The 21,355-nt window shown below is 31.9% G+C and overlaps 2 protein-coding genes across 6 annotated transcripts; both read right to left on the bottom strand.

Annotated features, from left to right (window-relative positions):
- Positions 1-1,509: 1,509 nt before the first annotated feature.
- LOC111614009 (E3 ubiquitin-protein ligase RNF138-like) lies at positions 1,510-3,355 on the bottom strand. The gene is made up of 2 exons (XM_023355387.1): positions 2,974-3,355; positions 1,510-1,733 (listed from the first exon to the last, which is right to left on the bottom strand). Exons 1-2 carry the CDS (start codon positions 3,353-3,355, stop codon positions 1,510-1,512), a joined length of 606 nt encoding a protein of 201 aa, XP_023211155.1.
- Positions 3,356-6,560: 3,205 nt separating this feature from the next.
- Positions 6,561-21,105, bottom strand: LOC111614005. 5 transcript variants are annotated; one of them, XR_002754861.1, is made up of 6 exons: positions 20,970-21,105; positions 16,399-16,483; positions 10,463-10,597; positions 9,215-9,430; positions 8,844-9,072; positions 6,561-8,645 (listed from the first exon to the last, which is right to left on the bottom strand). XR_002754861.1 is itself a non-coding variant. In XM_023355382.1 (6 exons), exons 4-6 carry the CDS (start codon positions 9,327-9,329, stop codon positions 7,936-7,938), a joined length of 1,086 nt encoding a protein of 361 aa, XP_023211150.1. In that variant the 5' UTR covers positions 9,330-9,430; positions 10,463-10,597; positions 16,399-16,483; positions 20,970-21,105; the 3' UTR covers positions 6,561-7,935. The 5 variants fall into 5 exon arrangements, 4 of the variants coding, with proteins under 4 accessions (XP_023211150.1, XP_023211151.1, XP_023211152.1 ...); XM_023355382.1 differs by having other exon boundaries at positions 9,183-9,430; XM_023355383.1 differs by having other exon boundaries at positions 9,183-9,430; positions 16,403-16,483.
- Positions 21,106-21,355: the final 250 nt, after the last annotated feature.

Below are 21,355 nucleotides of genomic sequence, written 5' to 3'. Positions count from 1 at the left end.
TCGACCAATCATCGTCCAGTAACTCTTTCGTGAGAACGGACGAAAGGGGGATGAATGAGGGGTAACCATTTCCCATCTGAGCGAGATTTTTAACCAGATACGGGAAAACAGAGGATGTTCTCTTCTGTGGAAGGAAATAACATCTGTTATCTGGTTTTTCCCACGTCTAAAACACTAGTTTTTCACAAAAATGAAGTAATATTTTGTGTCGATATTTAAACATATTTAATAAAAATTATTAAATGAGGCCTAGGGCCTTTCGGATCTCACATTACTCCCTTATCTTCAAAAATCACACTACATTTAAAGAAGGCGTGATTTTTCACTGCAATACATAAGTTCGAATTTCGCTCTCTCTCTCTAAAAATTGCGTTATACATAATAATAAAAAAAGCTTAAAAGTATACAATAATACAAATTAAATTCAAAATTGAAATACATGGAAATAATATAATGAACAATTCATCAGATCAATAATATTACTAAAATAAACACAATGAACACAGGTGTCTTCGTCTGGAATCGACGGTATAAGTGGACATAGTTCTGTCACCAGTGTGAGAGTCTTTGTGGCAGCACATCTGTTGGCTGACTTCTTATAGTTGCAAAAATTCAGGTGTATTAGAAGATCAAGTGATGTCTTCTTGTTTCCAAAAAGCACCTGCTAACAGTTTCAGAGTTCACTTTGCAGTTCAAAATGATATAATGTGTCTTCTTCCTGTATGTTGACACACTTCTTTTTCTGCTAAAATTTCATTTAACATAACCACAAAAGTTCAGGTGGTTGAGTTCCTTAAATGTTGTATGACTCTAGGGTCATTGAAATCCATTTTGGGGCGAAGTTCTTTTTCACTAAAGCATTCTCCTTTTTAAAGGTAGTATGTTTAACAAATACATGTCTCTATTAATGTCTCTCTCTCTCTATATATACTACACTAAGTCTTACCTCTAGACTATTCTATACAATATTATCTCTATTCTAATCAATCACTTTAGTTTATCAATTTGCATGGGGTGTACATTCCTTTAAATAAGCTTTTTGTTATTATTAGGAAAGGTACTTACAAACTAAAGACATATACGAACAAAAATTGACTATCAATAAATCGAATAAAAGTTCAATCCAATGAAATAATCATTCAAAGAAAATCAAGTAGAGATTAAAATCGAGGTGAGCGAACAATGGGCTTCTTTGTCTGTGTTGAACTTGAAGCTTGTTCAGTTGAGCTTACAACAGGTTCGACTAATTCCGGTTCCTCTTCTTCGGTATTATTTCTTTGAGGAATTTCTTGAAGTGGGATGTCCTGTTGTGACATTTTCTTTATCCGCTCTTCAAATCTTCGTTTCCAACAAATATGCTTGACTATATAAAATGCGCAGATAAATAGAATTAAGATTCCTATGCTTCCAAGGATAATCCATATATATGTGATTGGAATGGTTGGAGTGTATGAATTTGAAAGATCTTCATTTTCTTTCAATAATCTATCCAAATCTTTCTTCATTTGCTCATGATTTTTCTGCTACTTTAATATCATCATCTGTTTGCTTCTTAGGATTCTCCTTATTCTTCTTAGGTTCCTCCGTAGTATTTAAACTCTCTTGTAATTTCTCTAATTCCATCTTGGAAAATATTGTTTCAATCGGAGGTATAATAAACTTAGGACTGCTTCTTGTGCGAACAGTTGACCTCATGTGAAAATGTGAAGTGAGGATAATTCCAGGTAAGTATCCTATACATGTATTTGGCAATCGTATTATTCCAACATTATTCAATTTACTTATATTAGAAGGTAATGAATGCAAGTTATTTTGTTTAGCAGAGCATTTCACTGCTAATACTAGTGTAGAGGGTGTAGAAAATACCCATGTTCCTTTCTTGTCAAGTCTCTCAGCTAACTATTTATTTATATATAATCTGGATTAAGCGTACAAGTAGCTACATAGAATATCGAATATACATACAGTATATGGCGTATAACAAAAGCTAAACAAAACTCGATTGTAACAGTTTAACTATTGGCTAAGATCTTAGGATATGGCCGCCGAATGAGAGAGCTTACATAGATAGGCCTAAGTACACTACCTGGGACGTGGTGAGAACCTCGTCTTCTTTTAATGTAGACCTTTCATTTTATTCTGGGCCAAATCCTATCATCGGGCGGAAACTATTAGTATCTTCTGACACTGGGCTATCGCGTGGCTAAAGAGTCGGCTGTTAAGGGTGAATTCTTTTATAGAAAATATGACGACCCATCGGAAAATATGACGATGCGGGCATTTTCTGACCGTCTTTCGATTTAGCGGGAACTTCGACATCCTCCGAATCACAGGAAACGGGAGAGATGTCGAACTAGATAAGATTCTGCCTTTCCCGTTCATAAAATCGATCCGATTTTCTACTAAATTTCGTGTCCAAATTGATAATTCTTTTTAACTTTTAAAATGTTCCCGAGCCTCGGGATCTCTTATCTACGCGCGCGCGCGTTGCTTCGCCTTATCCATAGATCCAGTTATTAACCTCATTTACAATAAAATACAATAAGATTATAAGAAAAGAAAACCAATTTTTGGAACTTCTAATCCGGTGGGTCCCTTTCTTTTGCCAAAGAAATAAACCGATCAATCAGCTGGCAATTGCGCTTTCGTCCGAATTGACAAATTATTTCGTGTTTCCGCGAAATTCTTAAAACAAAAAAGTTATTACGAATCTTAATATGAGTGTCTTTTGTTGTAAATAAACCAAATCGTCCGTAAAGAAAAGTAATCAAATTTTATTGACGTATTCGATATTCAAAGGGAAATTTTACGGCAACGAAATGTTTCTTGTACTCGAAATTGTTCATTCAAATTTTGTGTTAATTTTATTAAATTATCTTCAAATTCCGGAAAGATTCTTGGTCCAGCATTCCAAACAGATAAACGATTTTGCGCCCCTCTTCTCCTTTCTCAGGCGCTTTAATAGTCCTTTACCGGAAACGTTCTTCTCGCATCGCCCGCATTTAACGATTTTCTTAAGAGTTGATCTTTTCTTTTTTCCGTTATTGATAGTCCTTTGGCATTTGTCCGCGTGATGACGTAATCGCGATAAAAGGATCACTTTTCCGCAGTAGTCACAGACGGCGTAATGGGTCGACGCGATACTCTCGATTTTCTCTATTTTATCTCCTCGCCGTTTAATGCGGAATATCGGAGATCTACAAAGTGGACACCGACGATTCCTCTGTTCCGCGGCTCTATTCATGCAAGATTTGCAGAACGCGTGTGCGCAACTGGTGGATACCGGATGGACGTAAACGTCCAGACAGATGGGACACGTCACTTCGGAAAGGTCTATAAGTTCTCGGTCGGCCATTTTTGTCTCCCGGTCTCTAAAAATGAATCGAAGGAGAAGATTGTTTCGCGATAAAATCGGGCGACGATCGTTTATTTGTTCGATTGTTTCGTATTCCAAACGTTTTATAATATAATTCGAACGTTGTATTAATATTTATTAAATTCGGATCCTTAAAATAAGGCATTTTACGTACTACTTTTATATAATTTTAGTTGAAATTTTCAAAGAAAACGATTAGTTACGTAAAATAATTTGTAAATGTAGGTAACAAGTTCGTAATTAATTATTTAAGATTATAAGCATTTAATTTGAATTTTAAAGTAATTAAATAATTTATTATTCTACTTGTTCTGCTTTTTCCGGAGTTTATCTTAAAAAATTAACCGTTACTTTGGTAGAATGATTTACGAATAAAATTAATAAAAGAGAGAGACGCACCAGGCACAGAAAAAGCTGTAGAATTTATTTTCCTTAAATTTACGATTTATGTATCCGTTCGTCGTAAAAGTTTGTCTTTCCACTTTTTCCCGAGACTACAAATATTCGAGTACAAAGTAACCGGTTTCGACTTATTTCTTGTTAAGTAGTAGTTAAATAATTAAGCGATTAGGGAATTGGGGACGTAAGGGTGCGACTATGCAGACGCGAATTTAGAGCGAGCGATTTAGTTTTCGCAAAGGAAAACCATGCACAAACGAGAAGCGAGAAATAACGCTGGCGAGAGCGAATTTTTGGTTCTCGCACATATCTGACAGGTTTTGATATTTATCGCGTCTCGCCTCTTCTCGCTCCCTCGCGTCTGCATAGTCGCACCCTAAACAAAACCCCGATGAAAGAGCCGAAATTTTACTTAAACGAAAGCGTAACCGAACCAATCTCTAGCCGAGTACGGTGGGGACTGATTTCTTCGAAATACTGTATTAGATGTAATAAAGACAGAAATTTTTCCAGTTCGACGAGAGTGACCGAAAAGTCGTAAATTTTGGAAATTTCCGTGGACGACACCCGGTCCTAAAACGAATTAGTTAGAAAACAAAAGACGGACAATCTATTAAGTTTAACGTATTTAGATTTTTAAAGCTATGGCGAGAAACGTTTAAAATTTACGACAACCCTGTCGCGTCCTTTGAGATATACTAGTGATGAGACAAAAGAGACATTAACCGGTATCGGCACCCTCGGGATTTGGCACGCGTGCACGCGCCGCACACCCACCGAGATCGTCTCCGATTCCATCCACGAGTCACCGATAGAGAGCACTTTTAACTAAGTGGATTGTTTTAATATTTAAAAAGTAAAGAATATCTTATGCTATTTTTATGTACGTTTCTTCACAAAACTATATTCACACAATCGAATATTTTGTACCGGGTATGTATAATTGTATATCCATCACATATTTTATTTTAACAAGTAAGTTTTTATAATTTTATTTTTAATTTTAGCCCTTATATCGGCTAGCGATTCGGAATGTAATCGCGATATTGAAAATTTATTTTAAAAATGTTTTGGCTCGAGATCGTATAACGAAAAAGAAAACGTTATTAAAAGAGAAAGGACAATGCCTAAGTTAAATATAAACGCTTCGATAAAAAAATTTGTTCGACATTTTCGCGATAAAATTTATGAAGGTATAAAATGGCTTTGTGGATGCATAAAAATGAAAATTGTTTTGTTGGCCAGGCCAACTATTTTCGAATAAAATTAGTGAGTGGAACGAGATTGGCTTTGACCATTTAAATAATTTGAGTAAAGCTGGCAAAAGACACGAAAATCCTAAATCTCGCATCGAATCTTTCGTAAAATTGAAGCAATTTCGAAATCAAAATAGAATAGAAATTAACATTAGTACGCAATATAAAATAAATATTGAAAATTTAATAGGATATCGAATAGTCCAGACTGTAAAAACAACAAATACTTATTTAATATCGTGTTAAATAGTATAAGATTTTAAGTTAGGTTGAAAATACTCAGGAATTGTGCCTTACGTTTGAAACGAATTGAAGCGCTTGGAACGATTAAGAATAGAAGAATGCCGGTAGGGCAAAACAGTACTTTGCCGTAAACGAAGTGGTGTACGCAGTGCTCGGATCGAAGACGAAAGAGCATAGAGGAGATACGATTCACCATTGTGTTTAAAAATGGCGATTAGGAAGGACTTTATTCATTGATCTTTAAAAAAGTAACGTTCGTAATTGGCCGGCGTCGGAAGAATTAGACGCGACTTCGGTAAATGACACTTCGGCCAGTGTGTCCGCTGCCACCCGGAAAAGCTGAGTCGCGGTGTGACCTACTTTTTCTGAAATCAACATTAGAATCAGTGGCGTGCCGTGACATTTGATGAGAGGAAAGCCGTGTTTCTGTAAGAAGCCGATTTCCAGGGGCAATCAGTTAATTCTTTAAATGTATCTTTAATAGATTATTTATCTGACGTAATTAATAAATAAACAAGTTCAATATAATTACCTCTAATTACTTCAATATAATTATCGAAGCGAAAATCGGCATTTAGAGGGCATAGATTCTTTATGCCTTCTAAATGCCGATTCTCGCTTCGATAAAAACATATAAGATCTATTAATTTAAATATACCTATGCCATGTTAAATTCTATTCCGCTTTGATTTCCAAATTGCTTCAAATACGAAAGAATCGACGATTTTTCGTGTCTTTTGCCAGCTAAATTGTCAAAGCCATTCTTATTCCACACACTAATTTCATTTGAAAATAGTAGGCAAGCCAACAAAACAATTTTTGCATTTTTATGCATCCACAAAGCCATTTTATATCTTCATACATTTTATCGCGAAAATGTCGAACAAATTTTTTTTATCGAAGCGTTTATATTTAACTTATGCATTGGCCTTTCTCTTTTAATAACGTTTTCTTTTTCGTTATACGATCTCGAGCCAAAACATTTTTAAAATAAATTTTCAATATCGCGATTACATTCCGAATCGCTAGCCACGATATAAGGGCTAAAATTAAAAATCTAAATATATAAAATTGCTTGTCCTGACTGAATGACTCACTGATTGATTGATTCATCATCGCCCAGAGCAAACCGCTGAACCTAGAGGTGAAATTTGGTACACAGTTAGGGTACATCATGAAAACGATCACTAAGAAGGGATTTTTCGAAATTCCCCCGCGGGGGGAGAGGGAGAGGATTAAGTCTTAACCGGAAAAACGGCTTCTACTGTACTACATTAGATGCGATTTTTTGTTTATATCTGCGTTTTAGTAGGGTATACCACGGGAATGCACACTAAGAAGGGATTTTTCGAAACTAAATTAGAAAGTAACACTTCAACCAATTAGAAAGAAAGTTAACTGTTGTCCAGATACAGTATTTTATTTATATTTGTAATATATATTTTTAATTGTACCAACACAAAGGAATTTTATTATTATTTTGTGTATCAACGCTGAGGAGAGTTTGAAGATTGACTCTGCCAAAGCAATTGTCACATTATTGTCAAATTCCAAAGGTGTGAATTAGGAGAAAAAGTTAAAGACACTTTTATTTTTTATTTTAGTGTTTCTTCCGTGTGTGATAAGAAAGTAATGATTAGAAAAATAATTAAAAAAAAACTAACTAATACTACAGAATAATGGAAGGTATAGCTTTGTATTTGATAGAATAAAAATATTGGTTGGAAAATGAAGAAAATATAAGAAAAAGTATGATATAACTAACAAAGAAAACGTTTTAAAGAAATGTAAATAATATTTTCTACTTTTCTGTGGCAAAAATGAAACAAATTTATGAATTAAAATACATGAAAAATCTAAGATGATGATAGAGCAATAATAAACAAACAGAAGAAGATAGAGGTATCCAAAGTTTTCTTGCTATACCAGCTTTTGCAGATTTCTTGAAAGTCTCACTTCTCTTGATATTGTCTTTGTTAGTATAGGTTCTCTGGCAAAAGCCATTGGCTTAAAGAAAAACTGCCTCGGAGTAACATTTGCCAATTATTGAAATCCACCAACAGAGGGACCAGTTATCATATTTTTAAACTTTCACAAATGGCACAAAATAATTCTCTTAAAAGACAATAATGTTGACCAATAAAAAAAAATGCAAATAAAAGAGGAACTATAAACCAACCAACTGACCTCTTTTCTGTCTGCACAGATGGTTCACTTATGAGGATAACCCACAACTAATTACCAGTGTTTAGTGGTTTTATCTACTCAGTCACTGGTATGATTCAAAACATGAAAGGAGAAAATATACAATTTTTTGACTGGATGAGATAAAAATTAAGTTAACTATATTTTGTGAAAGGACAACTTGACAAAAGAGAAAAGAATTTAGGAAGAAATTTTATGATAAATCAAAAATTGGGATAACTTACTCTGAACTGAAGACCAGAGCAGAGGGATAATTGGAACCAGAGCAGTTGGAGAAGAGGAATTTGAACCTAGAAGCCAAATCAAGTAACCAGACATTGTTGCATTTTTTCAGATTATTTATAGGTTAAAAATACTTGAAGTGGATGCTCAAAAAGCATCTATATTTGTGAATATACTGAGGAAAAGGATATAAATTAACAAAAATTAAAACTGTAAAATTACTGTTAAAATTATTTACACAGTATTTGTTCCCAGTGAGATCAGGAGAAAAGCTGTAGAGTGATTTAATATTGTAATTCGATTGCAGTTCACCTCTTCCATCTGACCTGGAATATAATTTAATGCAAAATGTGAATATGAATAGAAAGCAAATAAAGGAATTTCAGGAAACATTTCTTTAAATATGCAACTTGCGAGTGATATTTCTTCATAAGGTGGAGACATATCCCTGTTGCCAAATATAAATGCTAGGCATATGTTAAATATATTACTTTCTTTCAATTTTTTAAACTTTTCTTGTATAAAATCCTTGTCGTCATTTTTAAGAATTAGCGAAGAGGCTCGAATATGTTTACCAGAAAATGCAATACCCATGCACTGTTTTGAACCACTCTTACAACTTAGTGTTGCACCGGCAACTGCCATTTCTTTATTTTGTCCAGATAACCAAGATAAAATTCTTTTTGTGCCTCTAAAGTCATCAAAAAACAACAATAAGCACTTTATGTCTTCTTCAGAAGGAATATTTGCCATCTTCAAGAAGTCATTGTATGCTAAACTTTTAATTATGACTCCTGCACAAGGAAAATTAAATGAATGTATCTTTATTCCAGGCACGTATGGAATGATGATAGCCGTCCTTCTATAGAAGTTAATCCAAGTAACAGGAAGCTTGTGTATGTCTGTTAAGAGTGAATAAATTGTACACTCGGACAAGCTATCCCCTGAAATAAAATAAACTATTTGTTATATTTGTGTATGCTGCTTACATTTGTATTCTCAATCAAGGATTAAGAGCCAGAGTTGAGAGTTAACATTTTACTTTATATGAATACTTGCTAGTTAACTTCTGACTAACTCTTGATCTTTGTTTGTGAATACAGATTTAGAATTAAATACTAGAAATACTGGTATATACTTACAAAATTTTGTTTCATTTTCGGTAAGTAAATTGTGACTGCAACATAAGTTAGTTTTCCTCTCGCATCCTTCACATTCCACAATTCTTACATCAAAGTCACATAGATCCATGACAAAACCAACCTCAGAAGGGCTGATTATTTCACAATTGAGCCCAGACGGTCTGTCAAATGAAGGAGAATATCTGCTAAGTCCAGTAGCAAGATCATATCCAATACAGTAATCATATCTCTAAAAGATAACAACATACAAGTTATACATTTTGACTAATAAAATAAGTTATGAGACTATTTCATTCACAAATAAATTGAGAGCAGAAAGAATTTACAAGTCAACCTCACCAAGAATAAGAAAACCACTTTTCTCCTCTTACTTAATATGTCTTCCGAAACCTTCTTCCAAAGAATGCATACCCAAGCACATTGGTCCAATTCCGGACAACTCAAATTGCTCAAGATGCATTTGACAACTAGATAAGCTGTCGACATAATAATTCCAAACTTCTCTAAAACTTGAGTGTCGACATTATTTGTGTGTATCTGTTTGGGGCTTTCTTGACTCTCCTTCTTTGATTCTATTGATTTTCTAACTAAAAAGATATGAAGAAAATTGTGTAGGTGTAATTAATTTTACTCTTCATTTACAAATGCAAACTACACATACATAAACCTTTTACACTTAATAATCAAATTAAGAAATGGAACAAGAAAGTGACTTCAACAAACAATGGAAACTATAAACCTTGAAAACTGACAGAGTTACATCCTGAGCTATTTTTATGCCAATTAACTAGAAATATAAACTGATAGTTGGTGCATGCCTTGAAAATATTTTGTTATAATATTTTATTCCAATTTATCAACAATTTTATACTACTAATGACATGTCACATCTGAATCAATTGAATTTTTGATTAATATTGAAGCAAGAAAAAGTTAGAGAACTTCTATTGATACAGTTAGAACTATGGAATAAAAGTCAAATAAAAAACATTGTTGACAAACTTTTACTCATTATGGGCCTCCATTAATTATGTGTACTTTTATCTACCTTCTTCCTCCTTGTGTATAACAACATAAATTTTGGCAAACCCACTTCCCTTGAATTACATGTATAATAGTTATTGTATTTCCTGAAATTGAAGAAATGACTTTAAAAAGTTCTTTAAAAAGAGTTCAGACATTGTTTACATGGATAGAAAATCATAAAAATAATGCTTCAACCCATTCTCTCCCTATTATATACAAAAATATACTTTTTGTGGCTCCTCTCCATCTTAAACTGTAAACATAATGAATGACGCCCAAAGTGTAAAATTTTACGTCTTTTTTTTTCCTAAAAATTATTTTTAATAGGTAATTTATGGAATTTATCTTTTAAAATAATTTAATTTATACTGAAAAGAAATACTTCTTACATGTAGTATTTACTTTAACACACAAAATTATTCAACAACTTTAGCATAATGATAACTAAATATTAATTGTTAAGATCAGAACAATGATAGACAACCTAAATAACTCAAAAAGTAATGGACAAAAAAAATGTGAAAATGTCAGTAATTCATTATTAAAGAATGAAAATACACCAAAATAAAAAAGATTATGCATATGAAAATTACCTGAACAACAATGCGATATTGGAGACAATTTATCTTAAAATTAAATATCTCCATTTGAAATATTGGTGACTTAAATATAAACAGAAGAATATCAATTTCTCAGTTACGATATTTTCGGATGTCTTCGTTTCTTCGCTGTAAAAACATATTAAAACTTAAACTCAAAGTGACCCAAATATTTGATATTCAAAAACCACTACATAGCCACTTTCTTACAAGTTGCTATAATGAAACAACACATGCCATCAAAAATGCTATAAAAGCAGAGAAAAATACCACTACAACACTTCCAACATTACGAGCAACAAAACAGAAATTACTATAAATATATAAACACACATACACACACACACATGTACAAACAACAATCACAGTAGAGTAACACAACACCAAAATTTCTTGCAAAAATACACCAAACTTATAACTAGTAAGAACAGCTGTACTTATTTAACTTGCAACTAAACTATATTTAGAATTGTTTTATAGAAAATTAATGTGCATTTTCAACATTATATATCAATTAATAATCTTTAAAAGTTTCACTTTATCGAATTAGTGGCAAAGTTCCCATACAGCACAGCTCATCTCAATATAATAAAATAAATAGAAGAAGAAAGCATAGTAACATAATCACATGCCATAAAATAGAATAGTCAAAATACAGAAATTACATCAAATTTTACATTAACATGATAGTATATACGAAGATTTCAAATGCAATTCCAGATATCAACAAATACATAAAGGATGTAAATTACTATATTATGCATAGTATGTGTATTATATATTTTAATAAAAGATGTCACATTAAATATAAAACTGAAGGGAAATAATTCTCCATTCAATTGCATTTACAACATATCATCTATTATTGCATATAGCTGTATTGGAGTCATAATTTTTTACAGCAATACTTTAAAGTAGACATTAACCTTGTAAGTATTGCTGCATAGCAGTTTTTTTCAACCTTTTTAATATCATGGCACACTTGAACCTATAATTAAATTTCCGCAGCACATTTAAATTACAATATGCAGTGAAAAAATCATGTGATTTAATGTTGTGTTTGTAAACATTCTATTACCATATTACTTGCCAATAACCTAAATCTTTGTCTATATGTTTTGCAAATTAAATAAAACATTGTTGTTCCTTAAAATAGCAACAGGTTATGATAATAGTTAATTTTAATTAAGAATTTTCATTTACATAAGATAAGAATAGCAATTAACATTAAAATTTGAATTTACAGTGGCATGATAATTGCCTTTAAAAACCAGCCCAATGTCCTGCTATTTCTAAATTAAAATAATTTGAACTAAATATGGATATTAAAAACAAATGTATTGTCTCCTCAAGAATTTTCTTCATTTTTGTAAACTTAAATTCATCCTGGCTAATTTTTATTAAATGTGTTTATTTAATTTTTATGATTGTGCCACTGCTAGAGGGATATTTTTTTTAACTTTTTTACATTTGGAGGCAGTTGAGTAGCCTCAAATCAAAGGTCAACTCCAACATAGAATTGTTATTTCCTCATGTGCATTTGAAAGGACTAAGTGAAAAGACACATCTTGTATGTATTATCTCCTCAAGAATTTTCTTAATTTTTATAAATCTAAATAGGAACAATTAGGCTATAGATACATTTTTGAATTAAAGAAAATTTCATTTCAAATGAAATAACTGGATGTTATGCATATATAATTTTGCTTGGGAATATATATTTTTTACTACATTATGCATACATTTATTTATTACAACAATGAAAAACTTGCAAAATCAATTTAAAGATGTTTTAATTTTGATATGTATACTTATTGTTCTTTGCGCTTTTTTCAAAAATAATTTATTCACTAACCTTCAAAAATTTTCATGGCACACCTACGATCCTCTCAATACACACCAGTGTGCCGCAGCAATAGTGGTTGAAAATTGCTGCTGTATAACAATACTAAAGTTTTTATGACTTAAATTTAGTTTATGCACATTAAGTTATAAAATTTCAAAATTCTAATAATATATGTTATTATATTTGTTAATATATACAAATAATTTAAAAATGTATATATTGTATTTCAAAAAACTGGGTACTTAATTATATAACACTCACCAAATAAACCATCACCAGTTCATAACCAAACAGAAAAATTCTTTCTATGAACGTTTTCATCTATATGTAATAGACATCCTCAGGTATTGACAATATCGAACTAACGGCTAGTAGAATAGAATGTTTTTGAGAGTTCCGTTTAACTATGTAATTTGAATATGTTGCGTTAAAATTGAAAATATGTAAAATATTTGAAACATATCCGAATAAATAATCAATTGATTTCACGTAGATCATGACGTAACTATCCTCCGTAATTTAAAATATCTTTGATGTGCGTTTCAATCATTGGGATCTAATTCAAACATGGTGCGCCATGCTGCGCAAAGCGTATCGGTTTCTTTGAAATTAATACCGACCCCTTTTTTAATTGCCTTATATATCTCCAGCGATTCGATGTTTGAGCGATGTTTTTATTATTTGTAACGCAACATGGATACCCGTACTCTTTGATCAAGCATCTCATAAAACAATACATAAATAAGAGGGAAAGGAATATGCCACAAGACGAACTGATGAGGGTTATCACATACAACAAAACACTTTCTAATATATATAGAGAGATTGCAAGGACTACTAAAATACACGTAGCATATCGACACTCTCCTACAGTCTTCTCTCTTATCAGAAATGATAAAAACTGTATAAAAGATTCTAACTCTCCAGGGGTTTATGTGGTTCCTCTTCAAGATCACTGGGTTAACCATGCTTTAACGTACATTGGAGCAATGGCAAGAGGTCTTGTCATGAGGATGAAAGAACATGAATATTCGATAAGAAAAAAGCTGACCATGACGGCACTAGCGACATATGCAAATAATGAGGATGTTCATGTTGATCTACAAAATGCTAAATTGCTACACAAAGTATCGGATAAGGCACAACTCAAGTACCTCGAATCGCTGGAGATATATAAGGCAATTAAAAAAGGGGTTGGTATTAATTTCAAAGAAACTGATACGCTTTGCGCAGCATGGCGCACCATGTTTGAATTAGATCCCAATGATTGAAACGCACATCAAAGATATTTTAAATTACGGAGGATAGTTACGTCATGATCTACGTGAAATCAATTGATTATTTATTCGGATATGTTTCAAATATTTTACATATTTTCAATTTTAACGCAACATATTCAAATTACGTAGTTAAACGGAACTCTCAAAAACATTCTATTCTACTAGCCGTTAGTTCGATATTGTCAATACCTGAGGATGTCTATTACATATAGATGAAAACGTTCATAGAAAGAATTTTTCTGTTTGGTTATGAACTGGTGATGGTTTATTTGGTGAGTGTTATATAATTTATATATTACTTTATAGTCTGCATATTGTGCAATGTGATTTTCTGTTCATGCTATTTTACAAAAGAATTATAATTAATGAAAGTCTTTTCAAACTTTTTGCATTAGAAACTGGTTTGATCATCATTAAATTATTTTTAAAAATGTCTATAAGTAGCTGCATAAATTTATTTTAAAGATATGTTTACTTCTATAAAATCAATCATGTTACATGCTGTTTAGTAATCATAGTATTTAATGGAAGGCAGAAATGATATTTAAATTTCCTTTTTGGTTTTACAGATTAAAACAATATAGTTTGCTAGCCAGCTTCTAAATTTTCTATTGTGATTAATAATTACAGATACTAATGCTTAATATAGTAACTTATAATCATATAATTACACAGTTACTGACATATTAAGAGAAAAAGAAACACTTACAACATCATTAAAGTGCAACAAGCAGATGAATACTTCATCATGACAAAAGATAAATTATCAAAAACAAAATACAAGGTAACCCAAAAGCCAAATAACCATTGTAAATACTAAATGTCCATTAATTAACTAACAAATACAATTAATTCAATTGCATATTGTATTTTCATCATTTTTGTTAAAGAAAAATGCTAAATCTGAACTCAGTTTATGATTCATGTACATGTGTACTGGAAATACACACAAGGAAACATGGTTAATTGATTTTCAGATCACCTTGTATACATGTTATTTATAATATTTTGTTTAGTTTTATTAAAAATAAATATAATATAAAATGAGAATTATTTCAATTAGTGTCATAAATTAAGTTATTACAGCAAAATTTCTTATAACTTGGAAGTTTATATATATTCTGATAGAGTGTAAACACATATGTTCCTATTTTATTGGAACAAAACATTTTTTAAATATAGTAATTTCATAGTACTTTTTAGCTTCATCTCATCTTCAGTGATTCATACTTACTGTCAAATGCTACATTCAATTGCATCTATGGCATGATAACTAAAGATAACTGATGATGCATGGAAGTACTAGCAGAACTATTTAAACCTGTTTTTGTGCTCCAATGAAATAGGAATTGGTGTGATTATACTTTATCAAAAATTGGGGATTGTCCATAATGTACATATTATTATTTTTATACTTTTCAACTACCATCCCACCTACTGTAATGCTCTGTAATACTGTACCCCAACATTATATAATGGATAGCTTTGATCAATCCCCATAATTATACTAAGGAATAATACACAGCATAAGGTACTGAATGCTGCATTATTTTTACTTTCATGTTCATTTTTGGCAAATAGACACATTTAACTAATGACACTAGTTGATTTAATAACTGGCATTATGTAATGTTTTTGTAAACATTTCCTATCCCTTGTAATGATTCATAACTGTAATTAACATACCACCTTATATCTCTCCTTACTACCACCTTGGACAAATGCAACACTCCTACCCTCAATTTGCCCAGTGTATGGGTCACATTGTATAAGCAGTTAAGCAACTATTAGCATTCTCCAATATGCATATAGCGTGAGCCTGGATCCACACATGCACCGCTTCTCATGTCACAGAGCTTACTGCTCGTTTAGTTTTCGAACATATTTGAATATTTGTTGTGTGTTCTTAACTGCTTTGACAAAAGTTTCAACTTAAAAATTTAAGCATTCTATTCTATATCGGATTATTTCTGTTTAACTTTTTTGGTAATAATCTGTATTCGCCTGATGATGACGACTATAAGTTCCTTGAAAGTGCTTTTGATAATAAACATATACGTAACACTGAACTCAGTGTCTTCTCCATTTTATTTTATTAAACATAACATCCTTCCAAAAAAACAATTAATTTTTTAGCTTGACTTATCCAGTTTGTCAATAGACAAATGGCAGGATTTTCCATTGCATCAAAGACAGAGAAACTCAGAACAAAGGCAGAGACAGAGCAAGGGGAATACTAACTGGTCAATAGTGGTCAAGCTGAATATATGGGAATATATGCTTTGAGGAACTTCTTGATGAGGAAAGGCAAGCAATAGTGGACCCAAACTCAGAGTCCAGCTTTATAAAAAAAAAAGTACTGCAAGTCCACATGGAACTAAAAAGTTATGGCTAAAAAAAAGACTTGTTACTTGTAATCAAATCTATTTATAGTTAATTCTATATAAACTTTTTTGTGTGATCCTCTGATAGTATGTCCCCACATGAATTTTACTCTTCCTCTTGAGAATTACAGGAAACTTGGAACACCATAAACTTTATTGTAATATTTACCCACCCACCAACATCTACATCATGTAATTTATGGACAGTCCCTTGGAGATTAATGTTGAACATCCTGATATATTTAAAACACAAATGCTATTTGTATTTAACATAATTTATTAACAAGTTACAAATAATTGATGTTCATTCCAGCTTACAAATTAAAGAAACATTTCATTAAGTGGTAAGCTTGAATAAATTACTAAAATTTGGCTATCAGGCTCCAGAATTACAAATGAAATTCAAATGCATGTACTTACTTACAAGTTATTTAATAATTTATATTCTGAAAAAATTTGGAGATATTCTTCTCTGGCTTCAGAAGCTTCATCATTCTTTATATATCTGATAGTTACAGAAAAATTTTTTAAAAATAAAAATTAAAAAATAAATCATTTCTTCAAAATTTTAAGCATAAGGATATAAATCTTTGAGTATTCATTTTTAGAATGATTCAAATACATATAAACAGGTGAACCCATAAATCAGTTAACCAGTCTTAAAAACATCTCAGTTAACTGGCTTTTGAGCAGTCTGTATATACTGTTTTAAATCTTCCAAATAACTTTAAAAATTAAATTAAAAAACAGAAAAACAGAAAATACTTTTTAAAAATTCATAAAAATTTACTTAATCATACAAAAATTATATTATTTCTATAAAAAAAAATTAGCATATTTGATATTAATTTTAAATTAATTCAACATAAAGATGCTTCTCTCTTTTTAGAAAGAAGAATTATTTTACATATTTATTTATTTAATTATATGGAAAGTAGTGATGTAACAAATATTCGGTTACTATTTGGTATTCGGCCTATTTTTCGCTATTCACCCGATTACCGAATACCTAAAAACAGGAGTAAGAAATAACAAAAACACAGTAAATTAATCATTTCGGTATTTAGATTTAATGTTGTTGGGTTAGTGTTGTTTGTTTATATTTATTTCTAACTTATAACATGCACAAAATAAAAAAAAATAATATTAGTCACACGTATTCACAATTTATAATTACAAAGATCAGCACACGTACACACCTATTTGTTCGAGAATTGTCGCACACATCCGAGGGTCTGACCCTGCCTATCCTTTTCAAGCACTCGTCTTTGCTCTTTCCTTTCTCTTTCCTCCATCTCTCTAGTCCACGTATGCCCATGCATACATCATAATATGCGCTCACGAAACTTTCGATTTGTCACTTTTCCGTTGTAGTTTTTCCATTTTATAATTACGTGACTCATAGCCTGGTGATAACGGAGAAGAGAGACATATAGGATGTTGGTATCTGTCACAGTTATGATTTCACAGATTCGAGACAGCTTGGTAGCTCGAATGGTTCCAGGCTTTCGCCCATGCATGCTAAGTGACTTTCATTACAAGCATTTAGCTTTCTGAAGTCTACGACAACAATTGTTTGGCATCGACGGCTGCAAATTTTGCGCCAATAAGCTGCTTTGACTCGTTCAATTATGTTATCGACTCAATTTCATATTTATTTTCACATTTTCACTTTGCGATCCTTCTCTGTTCTTTTCCCATTATTTACCGTAGGTCATTTCATTGTTATTCACATTTGATATCATTATTTATCACATACTGCCATGACGCTCTTGTCTGTCCGCTACAACTGTCAAGAATTAATGTGACTGGCAAAGCGTAGTGACAGCAAGCCAATAGAGAGCAAGGTCCTTGCCATAATGTGGTTTGCACACCAATTTTTGTACATGCGTCAATTGAGCTGAATAGTTTGGCCAAATATTTGGCTATTCAGCCACAATCCTGGCCGAATATACTATTCATTGCAACACTAATGGAAAGTAATGGCAAACATGGAGACCAAGATTATATAACCAAGGTGGCCAAGCTCCTTGATAGTCCGAGCCATTTTTCAAAATTTGAAATTTTTTGCAAGCCGCAATTAAATACGTATTAAAAAGGTATGCAAAAAATTTCAGATTACAAATTGTATCCGTAGCAAGAGTGATACAAATTGTTTCCTCCAGAGCACAATGTCAACTGTCCATTGCAATGACAGTTTACAAATTCAAAATCGGTCTGGAGTCGGTCGATAACGGACGATTACGCCACTGTTTATATTCGTTTGCGCAGTTTTTCATGAATCATATCATTCTTAACTTGGACGGAAATGAAATTTGTTACAACGTTGCACTTAGTCTTTCATATTTGTTGTTAGTAATTTAAAAGACATTTTGAAACACATACGGAACGATAACAATTTTTTAAAATATAATAACACAAAAATGAAAAGGGAACTCGGGTACATTTATCGAGAGCCACAAATAATCCTTCAAAGAGCCGCATGTGGCTCGCGAGCCACAGGTTGGCCACCCCTGTTATATAACAATATCCAAAATGGACAACTAATCAATAGCAGCACTACTCATCTGTGATGGATCTCATCAGGGTATCAGAAATTCTCCCAAACAATATAGTAAATTGTCTGAGAGGTTTTTATTTCTATATTTATTTTACTTGATTTCCTATAATGAATAGGAAGACATTGTAAAATCTACACTTGTTTATATACTAATCTTTGTAAAAACTTTATATCATCATGATTATACAATAGACCTGTATACTTCAGTTACAATACATACACAAGGCACACAAATGAGGAAATATAAAACAATAAAAATCTAATGTTCTCAATCTAGTCCATAGAGCATCTTCAGGATTCAACTTTTAGAATAGAATTGTTTGAGTTACATTAAATATTTGAAAATTGTTATGTCTTAAACAAGTAAATGTTATCAACATATATATTAGGAAACCTAATATGCACAAGATTATGAAAATAAACTCTATCTAAGGATAAAAATAAAAAATAAATCTATGATAAAATTTTTCCCAGAAGATATCTAAGTTGTGCTCTTAGTGCTAGTTAGTAAGAATGTCTGTCTTGGGAAGGGTTTCTGCATCTTTTGCATTTAGGCATAATTCCCTTAATTTCACCTAAATTTTTCAATCCTTTTGCCTCTTGCTGCATCTTGGGACAATCTGATATTCCTGATTATTCTATCTTGATTCTACAAGTTTTGTGTATCATCCGCACTTATTATTCCACACTACATTATTCTTACCCATGCATGAATCATATTCATGTTTATACATCTTTGCACAAGGTACCTGAATAACCCAGGTAGTTTGTATCCATCTCGAGTTAAAAATAACAAACTGGGGTGGATACACTAACTCAACTATACTCTGTCTAACTCAACTATAAATCTTACAATTTGTATAAAAGATACTTAGATCCATGGCTCTACCTAATACATCCAGAGCAGAGATGCTTCATTTCTCACTATTCATGTAAATGTATAATTAATTGGGATCACAGTTATGGTAATAATCTGTTGTACTAACAGGTGTCGTAGAATGCTACAGCAACAGGGATCACAGAGTAACCAAATATCAGCAAATTGCATCACTTAAATCATTGCTAAGATGCAATAATTGGCTGAAAAGATAATATTTTATGACATATGTGATCAACAAATTAATGGAATAAATAAATAAAAATATTTGTATTTTGTAGACAAGAATGATTAAAACTGTGTCTTATACATATAACAATATAACTGAAGATTTTAAGAGAATTTTTAGCATTAATAAATCAAAAATAATGTTTTTACTTATAAAACAGTAAATTGTAACAAGTATAGTTTTACAGAAATGTATTTCAACTTTATAAGTTTTGTTAGCCTCAAAATGTAATTACTTACATAAAAATTCAATTATTTGTAACTTAGTTACAATTATGCATAGAAGTTACTATCAAGTCATGCATATCTATATACAGTATATACCATATTACTATATGTATACAGTATTACAGTATATAGTGCTTACAGTACATATATGCATACAGTATCCCTCGCTTAACACAAGATTAGATTAATGCACAAAATTAATTGCAGCAATCCATTTATATATGCAGCGGAAGTTTTAATTTACTTAGCTTTACTTGGTGGAGACACCGATCAAGGGATTAATTAACCTCATTAATCAAGGAATACCCAAACTAAATGTATTCACACTACATGCATATATACCATATTCGGTACAATTATATTTCTAAATAGGACAGTTGGGACCCTACCGGAACCTTAGATCATACCCATAACAACAAAAAAGCGAAGGGACTCGTACCCTTTATTTGCAACCCTCGACGAGATGTAGCTCCTCGAAATTGGCCTACTTCCAAATCGCACGCAATTGGGAGTCGGCGCTCCGCCAAGACTATCACATTTAACTACTCCCTAGACGACCGTGCCAGCTTCGAGTAGTAGCCCAATCGACCATTCTCGGAGTACTCGACATCATAATATCAATAGTTTAGAAGGCGTGGGCCTTCACCCTCACACGGGTGCTTCGGTGCTTGTCGTCGTTTGCACCGAAGCACGTGACTACACTCTGCATCAATCGAGGCGAGCGATTGCGAGCCTCAATTGACGCAGAGCACGGAGACTAGGCAGTACACCTGTTTCTCATTATTACCGACCTTTGGAGGCAAATATCTCGCAAAGGATTGCATGTACAAGTACAGTTCTATTAATTTTTTTTTACTCATACAGAGGGTCAAATTCCTCATTCAGAATTCATTTTACCCAGTATATATAATATATATATACACTATATACACTACATTTACATATGAACACGTATATGTATTATAAATATATGCTGTATACATATACTATATATATATAGTAAGTACAGTACATAGGGGTACCTTCTACTTAACTATGTTTATGCAATTAACTATAAAAAGATGCGTTGATTGAGTTAATTTGAAAGAATTTCTGCACCTCGTTTATTTTTTCTACTTCTTTTTCTTCCCATTTTCTTCTTTTAGGCTCGAAATTACAGATACTTTTAATTATTTGCGACAGAAATGCAAGTTTCTTCGCAACCTTAAGACGAAATTCTGTAGCAGAAGATATGCAGACGTGATAACCACCTAGCGGATAAATTCCGCATTTTGCCGCATATATTTTTTTAATTTAAATATTTTAATTTCAGAAGGAGGCATTTTTTAAATGGAAAATACTTTTAAAAATTAAGAGATTTAAAGTAAAATATTATTCTTCAATTGAATAATTAAAATTTGTACATTCTGAAATTAAGGTTTAGCATTAGTCATCTTTATTTTATTCTCTTCGTCCCGTATACCCTAAGGCCTTTATAACAAGCC

Source organism: Centruroides sculpturatus, unplaced genomic scaffold (assembly GCF_000671375.1).
Source record: "Centruroides sculpturatus isolate CEXI.00-Female unplaced genomic scaffold, Cexi_2.0 scaffold1923, whole genome shotgun sequence".
NCBI lineage: Eukaryota > Metazoa > Arthropoda > Arachnida > Scorpiones > Buthidae > Centruroides > Centruroides sculpturatus.
The sequence above is the reverse complement of the archived record's forward strand: the minus strand, read 5'-3'. Positions and strand labels throughout refer to the sequence as shown.